The sequence below is a fragment of the Oncorhynchus gorbuscha genome, linkage group LG12, assembly GCF_021184085.1.
Source record: "Oncorhynchus gorbuscha isolate QuinsamMale2020 ecotype Even-year linkage group LG12, OgorEven_v1.0, whole genome shotgun sequence".
Taxonomy (NCBI): domain Eukaryota; kingdom Metazoa; phylum Chordata; class Actinopteri; order Salmoniformes; family Salmonidae; genus Oncorhynchus; species Oncorhynchus gorbuscha.
The window spans coordinates 67,084,761-67,097,539 of NC_060184.1; the positions used below are offsets into that span (position 1 = coordinate 67,084,761).

The 12,779-nt window shown below is 41.5% G+C and overlaps 1 protein-coding gene across 2 annotated transcripts; it reads right to left on the reverse strand.

Annotated features, from left to right (window-relative positions):
• Positions 1–10: 10 nt before the first annotated feature.
• Positions 11–9,648, reverse strand: LOC123991269 (eukaryotic translation initiation factor 5A-1-like). 2 transcript variants are annotated; one of them, XM_046292697.1, is made up of 5 exons: positions 9,549–9,648; positions 5,281–5,469; positions 4,895–4,999; positions 1,174–1,305; positions 11–1,075 (listed from the first exon to the last, which is right to left on the reverse strand). In XM_046292697.1, the coding sequence occupies exons 2-5, from the start codon at positions 5,446–5,448 to the stop codon at positions 1,007–1,009; spliced, it is 474 nt and encodes a 157-aa protein (XP_046148653.1). In that variant the 5' UTR covers positions 5,449–5,469; positions 9,549–9,648; the 3' UTR covers positions 11–1,006. The 2 variants fall into 2 exon arrangements, with proteins under 2 accessions (XP_046148653.1, XP_046148654.1); XM_046292698.1 differs by lacking the exon at positions 9,549–9,648 and adding an exon at positions 9,421–9,440.
• Between the last annotated feature and the right edge of the window lie 3,131 nt (positions 9,649–12,779).

Here is a 12,779-nt window from a genome sequence, read left to right on the forward strand (position 1 = left end):
TAAGAAAACGTTCTATTTGTTTTAACTTTATTTTTTGCCATCTCCAGTCAGGTGACAAAGGCCTCGAGTGAACAAAATAAGTTTGCAACTCCACACCCCCTGCCCTCATACACACCTCACTGCAAACTGCCTTCCAGAACATTCCGGAAGCCCACGCTGCCACACCAACACCTCAGACTCGACTATTATGGGATGCCCAGGGCAGCCGGGGCGGGGCCAGGTTGCCGTGGTGACAATAGAGGTAAGCGCACAGGGCCCTCAGCTTCCTAAACAGACAGAGCGGCATTGACAAGAGAAATCACTGAAGTTTGGTTTCATATTTAGCATCTTCTCTAATGTTCTCTTTCTTGATATCAAAGGATTATTTAAATGCTAGGGTGGGACTGCCACCATCGTTCGTGGCTTGGGAGAAAAGCATCTGAGTTGTCTGATCTGCCAGAGCAGAGGCCATGCTGGGAAGCAGCAGTAAGGCGGCCAGAGAGGGACAACCCCAACGGAGTTGGACAGTAAAAGGGGCCTCCAGCCCCCTCCTCCCACCAGTCAAAAAGCCCCCCCCCCCCCCCCCCCCCCCAAAAAGGCATCAGACCTGTTCTATTCAATCTAAGTAATATAAAAAAAATAATCATACAAAAAGCTGGATCCCATCATTATTTTAAACATTCTGGAATGTATGTGGCAAGACCAAAACATCTCGAAGGCAAAAATAAACAGGAATGAGGAAGTCAAAAAAGAAAATCTATATTTTGAAAGTATTTTTCTTTATATAGTAGATTATGTATAACTAAACCTCAGTGATCCGGCAGAATGCCACCCAACAGCGAGCAAGCCGCTGTAACGGTGGGACAGTCCGACAGCGTCGGAGAGAAAACCAAAAAACGAGAAAAAAAGGAATCACAACAGAATGATTGAAGTTGTCTGAAGGCCGTCGCTTTGGTGACAGAATAACCAATAAGAATGCTAGACTGGTTGTGGGTGGAGTTTGTTGCCTGGGCAAGCCCCAGTCTTTCTATTTGCCACCGGTCATCTGCTTAACGGCCACAGCACACTCCTCCCCCATAGCAGCCAGCACAGAGACCTGCAGGCAGAGGAATGGTTAATATTCTTTGTAGGCACCACTCAAAATAAACTGTCAAAAGTCACAACACCCCAGCCAACACTGTGCCAGCCACTCACCAGGATATCTTCACCGGCAGCAAACTTCTGCTCGATCTCCTTGCCCAGGTCTGAATCAGGCACACGCAGGTCCTCCCTCACATCACCATTGTCACCCATGAGGGACATGAACCCATCAGTGATGTTCAACAGCTGAAAAACAGGTTACAGTCAGACAAATGCACACTCCAAGTGGTCTTAATGTCAGCCAGGCTGTGCAGATAAGGAACTAAGCAGAAAACTGCACGACAATGTGTGAGATTAGTATTTTAGAGAAAATGTGCATTTGTTATGTTAGCAATCACACCAGAGGTTTGTGATGTGATCACTCTGGTGTAACAGCCATCTCCAAGGAGATTTCTGTAGCATGAACCATTCACACTCACGCCATGGGTATTGGCACAGTGCTGGGTGATCGTCATGCATTAACACAGGGCAACACTCCAACACCAAATTCACAGTAAAATGTAATCAAAGTGTCAATAAAAAGAAAAAAAGGTGACATTGCAAAGGGGAAAATTACTGTGACCCAATCAAGGGCCAGTGCTGACAGCAGAGGCACAAGCTGTGGACACATTGTTCCCAGAAAGAGAAAGCCATTGTGATCAGCACAACAGCATTACTCCCAAGGCAGTTGAATAATGTACCAAGAAACTATGAGGTCACCTACTTGACCAGGCGTAAGCCTAACACATACAAGCACATTTGATTATGCTTACAGGCCTAAGTCTCCCCCCAGGCAATGTAGCAAAGTACGTAAACACTGACAACACGTCAATAAACAAAGGGTCGTGGACAGTAACTTCAATGCCTTAACAGCAATTATCAAGTGCATTAACCTGTTACTCCTACCCCCTACTTTTTCCGAACATTCTGTTAAATATCGCGCAACATTTCAGCACCCTGCTGCTCATGCCAGGAATATAGTATATGCATATGATTAGTATGTGTGGATAGAAAACACTCAGACGTTTATGAAACTGGTTAAATCACGGTTGTGACCATAACAGAACATGCGTTTCATCGAAAAGCGCAGAAAATCTGATCACTGAAAATGGAAATATATATCCATCCGCCACTTCAACCCATTTATAAAGGCGAACCACAATAAATGGGGCTGAGGTTGCAATACCTACAGCTTCCACACGATGTCAACAGTCTTGTCATTTGCCTAGGCTTTGTTTCTTGGTCAAACGAAGAAGAGACAAGCCATTTCTTCAGGTCTCCGACCGGATATTTTGGTTGAGATTTACCCGGACATTATTTCCAGACGGACAGCTAAAGAATATACATCTCCTCGTGATCAATTTGGTCGCTTATTAACGTGTACTAATACCTAAAGTTGCATTACAAAAGTATTTTGAAGTGTTTTGTGAAAGTTTATCGTCAACTTTTTCAATAAAAAAAAAATGACGTTACGTTATAAGACGCTATTTTTTCCCGTTTATCACACAGTCTTCATAGATCGATATCTAGGCTATATATGGACCGATTTAATCGAAAAAAAGACCCAATAATGATTATGGGACATCTAGGAGTGCCAACAAAGAAGATGGTCAAAGGTAATGAATGCTTTATATTTTATTTGTGCGGTTTATGTAGTGACGACTACGCTAATTATTTTGTTTACGTCCCCTGCGGGTCTTTTGGGGTGTTGCGGGTCTTTTGGGGTGTTACATGCTATCAGATAATAGCTTCTCATGCTTTCGCCGAAAAGCATTTTAAAAATCTGACTTGTTGCCTGGATTCACAACGAGTGTAGCTTTAATTCAATACCCTGCATGTGTATTTTAATGAACGTTTGAGTTTTAACTAGTACTATTAGCATTTAGCGTAGCGCATTTGCATTTCCAGATGTCTAGACGGGACACCTGCGTGTCAGGTAGGAGCAAGAGGTTATCCGTATTGGCTTTTTTTGGTCCTCCAATAATTAGTATCGGCGTTGAAAAATCATAATTGGTCGACCTCTAGCCCAGAGTAAACTGCCTGCTACTCAGCCATAAAAGCAAGAATATGCATATAATTAGTATATTTGGATAGAAAACACTGAAGTTCATAAAACTGTTTGAATGATGTCTGAGTATAACAGATCTCATATGGCAGACGAAAACCCGGAAAAAAAATCCAACCAGGAAGTGGGAAATCGGAGGTTGGTTGTTTCTCCAACTCATTCCCTATTGAAGATAGTGGGATATTGGTCGCGTTGAACTTCCTAAGGCTTCAACAGTCTTTAGAACCTTGTTTGATGCTTCTACTGTGAAGTGGGGCCGAATGAGAGGGGAATGAGTCAAAGGTCTGGTCATGTGAGTTACCTCGCGTTCCATTGCTTTTCTACAGAAAAAGGAATTCTCCAGTTGAAACATTACTGAAGATTTATGATACAAACATCCTAAAAATTTATTCTATACTTAGTTTGACATGTTTCTACGACCTGTAATGTAACTTTTTGGACTTGTCGTCCGACCTTTCGGCTAGATTTGCACGCGTGTTTGGATTTGTTTACCAAACGCCCTTACAAAAGAAGCTATTTGGACATAAATGATGAACTTTATATCGATGGATTCCTGGGAGTGCATTCTGATGAAGATCAACGGTAAGTGAATATTTATAATTTCTGACTAATGTTGACTACACAACATGGCCGATCTCTGGCTGTTTGTCTCTGAGCGCCGTACTCAGATTATTGCATGGTGTGCTTTTTCCATAAAGTTCTTGAAATCTGACACAGGGGTTGCATTAAGGAGAAGAATATCTACAATTCCACGCATAACACTTGTATCTTTTTTCAATGTTTATTATGAGTATTTCTGTGAATCGACATGGCTCTGCTAAATCACCACAGGTTTTGGAATTACTGAACATAACAAGCTAATTTAAAATGAGATTTGATATAAATATGCACTTCATCAAATAAAACATACATTATTGTGTAACATGAAGTCCTATGAGTGTCATCTGATGAAGATCAAAGGTTAGTGATTAATTGTATCTCTATTTGTGACTCTCTTTGGCTGGAAAAATGGCTGTGTTTCTCTGTGACCTAACATAATTGTTTGTGGTGCGTTCGCTGTAAAGCCTTTCCGAAATCAGACACCGGCTGGATTAATGAGAATTGTGTCTTTAAAATGGTGTAAAATACTTGTATGCTTGAGGAATTTTAATTATGAGATTTGTTGTTTTGAATTGGCGCCCTGCACTTTCACTGACAGTTGGCGGGACACTACCGTCCCGAAAATCCCAGAGAGGTTAAGGTGATATTTAAAACAAATAAAATGTAGGTGAACAATTCAATTGGAGTGTTATAATAGGAAATGACTGAAAGCTAATGAAAACATTTGTGTTCCATGCTCAAAATAAGCACAATATTAACCCCCAAATATTTGAGTCACAAGTTAAGACATATGTTCAGCTGCTCCCTTTTCAGCCGGGGGGGGGGCGTTACCATGGCATTACCATGTTAACGCAGTGTCCATCAGAGTTGAGTACCTCCGCAGACCATTGCAGCCAACTCAAACTAATATTGAACAACCTTTGTACACAATGCAACTAGCCAAGAAACGCAAAGACAAAGTTCCACTAATACTCTTTCAGGGCAAGTCAACCAATTTCTACATTTAGGCTTTTAATAAAATGACCAGTCACCAATGTGGCTGGTGAAATAGACATCACTATTTATTTTTAACATTGCCAAAAATCTACCCGCTTTTGGCATGTGTTCATTTCCCACCCTGGTCACACTGACCTGGAACTCATTCCTCTTGATGTGGGGGACATCCATGTTGTGGGTGGAGGGGCACATGTCCTCATACTTCTTGTTGGTGAAGATGTCAATGCCCACCATGTTCACCTAAAAGAGGAAGAGGGATAAACATCAACTTAGAAAACAGAGTTTAACCACACCACTAACAGTCATAAGTTAAATAAAACCTTATTTGATGAATCAAGTTATGCTTGGAAAATTCAAAAAGTATTTTTGGGTCAATTACTTCAGACGTGGAGAACGAAAGTACAGCAGAAGTCTGTTCCCCACAAACTCCCTAATACTGATGCTGCTGGACATTGCCACTATGTAGCAGAGGCATCCCTAGGGCATGTAGTATTTGTATGCGCGTCTAGGCAACCCCCTACCTTGGCGTGTCCGTGCTTTCCGGTCTTGGAGGTGGACATTTCCACAATCTTACATGGGCGTCCCTTTAACACCACGTGACCGTTCTTTCGCAGGGCAGAGCACTGCATAGGAATGGTGGCGGAGGCACCAGACTCTCCGGTGGTGAAGTCAAGTTCGGGATCTGCCATGGTGCGATGGATTAGGGGGTACTGCAGAGGAACACATGTATCGGTTATATCAGGCAATTACAGCAACAGCACTGCCAATTTATTTCCATGTATGAATACTAGGGCTGTCAAAGTCAACGAGTAAAACATTAACGGCATTAAATCTTCGGATGCGGTTAAGCACATCTCCATTTCTTCAATGTACGGACCCTTTAAGCGCACATCCATTATAATATATGCCATTTAGCAGACGCTTTTATCCAAAGCGACTTACAGTCATGTGTGCATACATTCTACGTATGGATGGTCCCGGGGATCGAACCCACTACCCTGGCGTTACAAGCGCCATGCTCTACCAACTGAGCTACAGAAGGACTGGCCACCTTATGGAGTGAGGTGGCCAGTCGCATCTCATATGTTGCTTCATTACAATGTTAGATCATGATCCCTTACTGTGTTCAGTTTGTCATGTTTAGCAGGCCAACTGATATCCATGCCATGTCAATGGGACAACCGGACCAATTTAAATAGCTTTTGGTATGTTTAACTAGATGGTTTGCTTGGAACGGTTTACTAAAACACTGGCTAAATTGAGTTATTATGTTCGCCTTGCCGATGACTTGACTGACAGTAGGTCGAGCTGATGAACAAGGGAGGGGCAAGGCCTCAGTTGCTGTTTGTTAGCTGATATATTCCAGTACAGATGTGGTAGTCAAGCTATAGGAGATGAGTGAAGAAATGTGGAAATTAAGTTAGAGTCATGAAATCTATTCATGTTGCTCAATGCTCCCAACTCAATTGCCCGAAAATATTGCTAGTGTATCAATTTGTAACTTGCCGCAGTCATTTTAATTAGAAACATTACAGCCATTACATTTACCTACTGTTTGTTGTAGTTCAGGTCAAAAGAGAAGCAAATGGTCCCAATTCTAGCAGTAGCAGCTTGTGACTAGTTCTTGATAAAATAACATAAGTAGCCCAGGCTAGAATTATACCTGGCTGCCAGGTATTATCTGTGAGTATAACAGAACTGATATTGCAGTCGAAAGCCCAAGAAAAATCCATTCAGGAAGCGACTCATGTTTTGAAACCGTTGTGTTCCTATGCACCCCTATTGGCCACTGAAAGGGATATCAACCAAATTCTCTTTTCTACGTAGTTTCACCTTTATGTTTTAGCATGAGCGTAAAATGAGCGTAAACGACTACATTGCGTAAGTGGCCAGCTGAAGGCTCTGTGATTCTTGCGTAAAATACTGAGGTAGTAATTTTTCCTCTCGCTCCTACTGAAAAGCCAATCGTCCCGGTTGATGAATAGATATTTGAAAAACACTGAGGATTGATTATAAAAATGTTTGCCATGTTTGTCGATATTATGGATATAAATGGTATTTTCTTCCGGCGTTGTCGTGACCGCTATTTCCGGTGGATTTCTCGACATAGCGTAACAAACAAACTGAGGAATTTTGGGTATAAAAATAATCTTTATGGAACAAAAGGAACATTTGCTGTCTAACTGGGAGTCTCGTCAGTGAAAACATCCGAAGATCAAAGGTAAACAGTTAATTTGATTGCTTTTCTGATTTGTGACCAAGCTTCCTGCTGCTAGCTGGACATTAATGCTATGCTATCGATAAACTTACAAACGCTCGTCTTGCTTTGGCTGTAAAGCATAATTTCAAAATGTGAGATGACAGGGTGATTAACAAAAGGCTAAGCTGTGTTTCACTATATTTCACTTGTGATTTCATGAAAGTGAATATTTTCTAGTAATATTTTTGACCGTTGCGCTATGCTAATTAGCGTAGTTGCTGACAATTCTCCCGGATCCGAGATGGGTAGTTCCAAGAGGTTAAAAAAATACCAACCCCCGATATACAGACTGTAAATTTAGTTTATTCTGCCCATTTGAAATTTTGCAAAAGGATAGACTATTCCACATTTAACACCACATGGTGATAATTTAGGGCCACCACATTCATTTGGTGTGTAGGCCCTGGGTTCCCGAGTGGCGCAGAGGTGTAAAGCACTGCACCTCAGTGCAAGAGGAGCAACTACAGACCCTGGTTCAATATCACAATTGACCCAGCGTAGTCCAGGTTAGGGTTCAGCCATCATTGTAAATAAGAATTTGTTCATAATTAACTTGGCAAGTTAAATAATGATCTTGATGTATGTTCTGTCTTCAATAAAATAATGTCAGAATATTTTCAGTGTGTTGGGGTTATTTTACATTTACATTTACATTTAAGTCATTTAGCAGACGCTCTTATCCAGGTTATAGCCTAGCCAATTCTAAATGCCACTAACAGTTCACAAATAACCTACGTGGAACAGACGGGAGGCATTGATTTCAGAAAGTTGGAACATATCCCTACTTCAACCAGTCCATTCGGAATTTGGCAAGGAATGTAGCTTGGTTATCTTATTCATATCTACAGGCCTAATGGGAGCAGTTGCAACGGAGTGACATCAAATGCGTTTTGCAGGATGACCAGCCTACATTTTTGTACTTGACGCACATGTGAATAACTTTTAACCTAGCTAGTTGGAGTCTGTACCTCTGTACCATTGAACAGCAAATAAAACAGAGCTGAAAATATTGAAGGCGTGCGGTACTCAGAGTGCCCCGCATTGCTCCATAGACAATGAACGACTTCCGTCAGAACCCAAAGAGTTGACACGGGAAATGCTGGTGCGCATCAAAAACACTAGTCAACGCAATGCAAAAATATATGGGTTCAAAATTGTCCTTATTGGCCATGCAACCAAAGATATTCCACGAAACAGGTTCACTAGTCTGGTTAAAGATAGTTGACATCAGTTCCCGTACTCATGTCCATTATAACCAAAATCATGCCGTGGGTGACAAAGTGGGAATAATGGACGTCCCAGCACACGTGGACCTCAGTCAAATTTAACAGGCGACTGCAAACCCATTTCACAAATCAGCCCAAAAGACTGGATCAGGGCCCGACCTGGTCATGTTAACGATCATCCCCACGCCCTGTCCACGTGTCCCAGTTTGGCCTGCGCCTCTGTTCGGGAGGCAGAACGGGAGTTTGCTTCACGTCACGATGAACCTGCCGCATTATAGTGCCCCGGTAAATAACGGAGGCCTGGCCCGGGACGCTCGCAGCCGACCGGACAACATTTATTATCATTGTTGGCTAGACAACTTCCTGCGCTAACGCCAGATTGCTAATGTGATTCACACAAGCACCAGTGATACCGTTCAGCCAACTTCACACAAGTTTGGATAGGTTAGCAGAACGAGGCTAACAATAAGCTAGTTAGCTACTGGCCCGGCCTACACGCTGTGTATTTATTGTAACTAGCTTTGAGAATCAACATTGGGAGAGAAAAAACACCGACTACGGATTATAAAAGACAACGTTGACCACCATACCAGATAGTATTGATTAACAAGAGACAAATTGGATTATAAATAGAAGCGTTAATGTATTTGCCAGCTAACCAGATGGCTAAATTAGATTGAAAGACGCGATAGTTTGCTAGCTCGCGTTACTAGTATGACGACAATTCCATGCCATAAGCGAGAAGTTAATTGTAAAAACATTCGGGGTCATTTTAAGTCATCACAACTTCCCAGATTTGTTTTACGAACACATTGCATTACCTAGCCAATTAGCTAACGTTAGCTAGCTACGTTGCAATTAGCAACCTAATCACAATACTTTGCCTAAACAAAAATGTTAATTCGGAAGTGATAAACACTTAAAAAGACAGTTGGCATCTTTGTTAAATTGTCTCATGTCAATGTAATGTACATTACAACATTGTTAGTTTTCCTAGGGCAGTTAAACATTCGGCTAGTTTAGCAGGCTAGGCTAGCAAGACATGACTAGCAACATCCAACAAGCGCGCAGAAGGCCTCATGCCTCTTTTTCCATTAGCGTAAAATCGGTGGATTCAGAAACATGAGACCAACACCCTGTCGCCGAATGCACCTACACTCGTGAATCAAACTTACAATTGACCTTTGCTTTCCACTACCAAAACCTAAAAGGAATATGTCCAGTCAAAGATAAACTGACATAAAACTACTAAAAGTTGTCCATTTTCCCCCGTGAACAGAAGCACGCTGCATGCACCACTTACCTTCCAAGAAAAAGAAGAACAGGACTGCGCAAGCGCGACCAATTTAACTGCGGCATACGTAGACAGAGGAACATTTATATGGTTTCCGTTAAAGCGGTAGTCCAAATATTTTCTTCTGTGTCTCCCAACATACCCCTATAATAAAACATACTGCTATGGTCCTAATGTAGTGTTCAGCCAATACTGCAACATATATGGTTCCGTAGTGTGGGGTTAATGACAATAAAACAGCAAAGTACCTACAAACTAGGATGATAACTGTTTGCTGAAGACGTTCCTGAGTGGCCTAGTTATACTTAAATAGGTTTGAACATCTATGGCAAAACTTGAGAATGGCTATCAAGCAATGTTATTCAACTAACTTGACAGAGCTTGACTACATTTTTAAAGAATATTGTGAAAATATTGTACAATCCAGGTGTGTAAAGCTCTTAGAAACCTACCCAGAAAGGCACAGCTGTAATCACTGCCAAAGGGGATTCTAGCATGCATTGACTCAGAGGGTTGAATACTTATCAAATCAAGATATATTTTTTATTAAATATATATATATTTTTTTAAATCTTAGAAAAAAAAAAATTCTATATTTTTTTACAAATGTTCACATTTTTCATCCACTTTGACATTACAGATTATTTTGTGTAGATCGTTGACAGAAAATGACAATTACATACATTTTAATCCCACTTTGTAACACAACAACATTTGGAAAAAGTCAAGGGGAATACTTTCTGAAGGCACTGCATGAATCTACATGAAATGGAATATAGGCTCCAGGGTTGGGGTTAATTCCATTTAAATTCCAATGAATTCAGAAAGTGAACCAAACTCCAATTTTTTAAAAATTAAATACTAATTGAAAAGCATTAAAGAGAATTGGAATTTTAGAGTATTTTCTGAATTGACCACAGCCCTGGTAGGCTCATAATAACAAAATAATTTTATGATGAGAGAGAGAGGAGTACAGACAAGATATTTCACACATAGCTCATGTTTAACTTATTTTATTTAAGAAAAAAACAGCACATTTCTAATGCATGTTGTCATTTGGAAACATGAAGTGTGTGAATAGGTTACATGGAAAAGTCAAAACAAAATGGCTCCAGTCACATTAATTAATCACCATCAATAATCACATGTATCCATGCTCATCACCCATACATCGTACCTCTGTGTCTGTCATGGTGACACAGAGAAGTAACAGCAGAAGACTAAAGAAGTCAGTAGCTAGTGCTCTTTATTGCTAAACACTCTAAGGAAGCTAGGATCCAGTGTACAGATACCATCCCCAACATTGTTCCCTTATAATCAATGTTTAATCCAATTCTACTCACTTATATTTAAAACATACATATTTGTGATGTGCCAAACTTGGAGGCCCAAAGTCTAAAGAACCTGTAAGTAGGCCTACTGCAGTGTGCCCCGCTTCTCTCTCCCCACACCTCCACATGCAGACAGACAGAAAAGAATGCTAGAAAAGTGCTCTCAGACCAGTGGGTCGGTCCTGATCGGTACGGAGTACAGCCTCCTCTGATATTCTACTGCTTGAGTACTGGCACCTCTTACAGAACATTGGCTCTAAAATATGGACCCATGTACTATAGTCTCTTGTGACAGCCTTAAAAGCTGAGATTTGGTTCTGGGTGTCGAGATTACCTGTACTGTAGAATTTAAATAAGTACTGGTACCCATTTCATTCCACTTCAAGCACTTTGTCACAAAAACACAGATCATGGAGGTGAAGCACCTTGGGTAGTTTACCATACACAGCTAATCCCATGGAGCCAAAGACAGAGCCTTCTATGACTCCAGATCTACGTACAGCAGTATTGACATTGGTTCTAATTCAAGAAAAAAACATGAAAATCACAACTGAGAATAGCTCTCAAACAAGGAAATCATATGGATCCTCAACAGAGCAGGACATCATCCCAATATTTAGTATGTCACAGGTGCTTGTTTCTTTGTGTGTGTGTGTGTGTGTGTGTTATGGAGCTGAACATGGGGGACAAAGGGGCAGGGGGAAATCATGTGGCCAACAGTGTGAGATAGGGCTTTACATGTCAGACACAGACATCCAGACACAGAGTGAGAAGTAAAGCAGGGGAGGACGTCTATGTAATCATAATCATGTCTCTGTACAAGGACAGTTACGCTTAAAAAACACATACAGTGGGGAGAACAAGTACTTGATACACTGATGATTTTGCAGGTTTTCCTACTTACAAAGCATGTAGAGGTCTGATATTTTTTTTTATCATAGGTACACTTCAACTGTGAGAGACGGAATCTAAAACAAAAATCCACAAAATCACATTGTATGATTTTTAAGTAATTAATTTGCATTTTATTGCATGACATACGTATTTGATCACCTACCAACCAGTTAGAATTCCAGCTCCCACAGACCTATTAGTTTTTCTATAAGAAGCCCTCCTTTTCTCCACTGATTGTATTAACTGCACCCGTTTGAACTAGTTACCTGTATAAAAGACACCTGTCCACACACTCAATCAAACAGACTCCAACCTCTCCACAATGGCCAAGACCAGAGAGCTGTGTAAGGACATCAGGGATAAAATTGTAGACCTGCACAAGGCTGGGATGGGCTACAGGACAATAGGCAAGCAGCTTGGTGAGAAGGCAACAACTGTTGGCGCAATTATTTGAAAATGGAAGAAGTTCAAGATGATGGTCAATCACCCTCGGTCTGGGGCTCCATGCAAAATCTCACCTCATGGGGAATCAATGATCATGAGGAAGATGAGGGATCAACCCAGAACTACACGGCAAGAGAGCTGGGACCACAGTCTCATTAAAACCATTAGTAAGACACTACGCATTCATGGATTAAAATCCTGCAGCGCACGCAAGGTCCCCCTGCTCAAGCCAGCGCATGTCCAGGCCCGTCTGAAGTTTGCCAATGACCATCTGGATGATCCAGAGGAGGAATGGGAGAAGGTCATGTGGTCTGATGAGACAAAAATAGAGCTTTTTGGTCTGAACTCCACTCGCCGTATTTGGAGGAAGAAGGATGAGTACAACCCCAAGAACATCATCCCAACCGTGAAGCATGGAGGTGGAAACATCATTCTTTGGGGATGCTTTTCTGGAAAGGGGACAGGACGACTGCACCGTATTGAGGGGAGGATGGATGGGGCAATGTATCGCGAGATCTTGGCCAACAACCTCCTTCCCTCAGTAAGAACATTGAAGATGGGTCGTGGCTGG

Coding starts and splice junctions, on each gene's coding strand:
- LOC123991269 (XM_046292697.1), bottom strand. CDS start 5,448: ATGGCAGATCCCGAACTTGACTTCACCACCGGAGAGTCTGGTGCCTCC. Junction 5,000..5,280: donor GAAAGCACGGACACGCCAAG/GTAGGGGGTTGC, acceptor TTCCTCTTTTAG/GTGAACATGGTGGGCATTGA. Junction 1,306..4,894: donor TCAAGAGGAATGAGTTCCAG/GTCAGTGTGACC, acceptor CCTGTTTTTCAG/CTGTTGAACATCACTGATGG.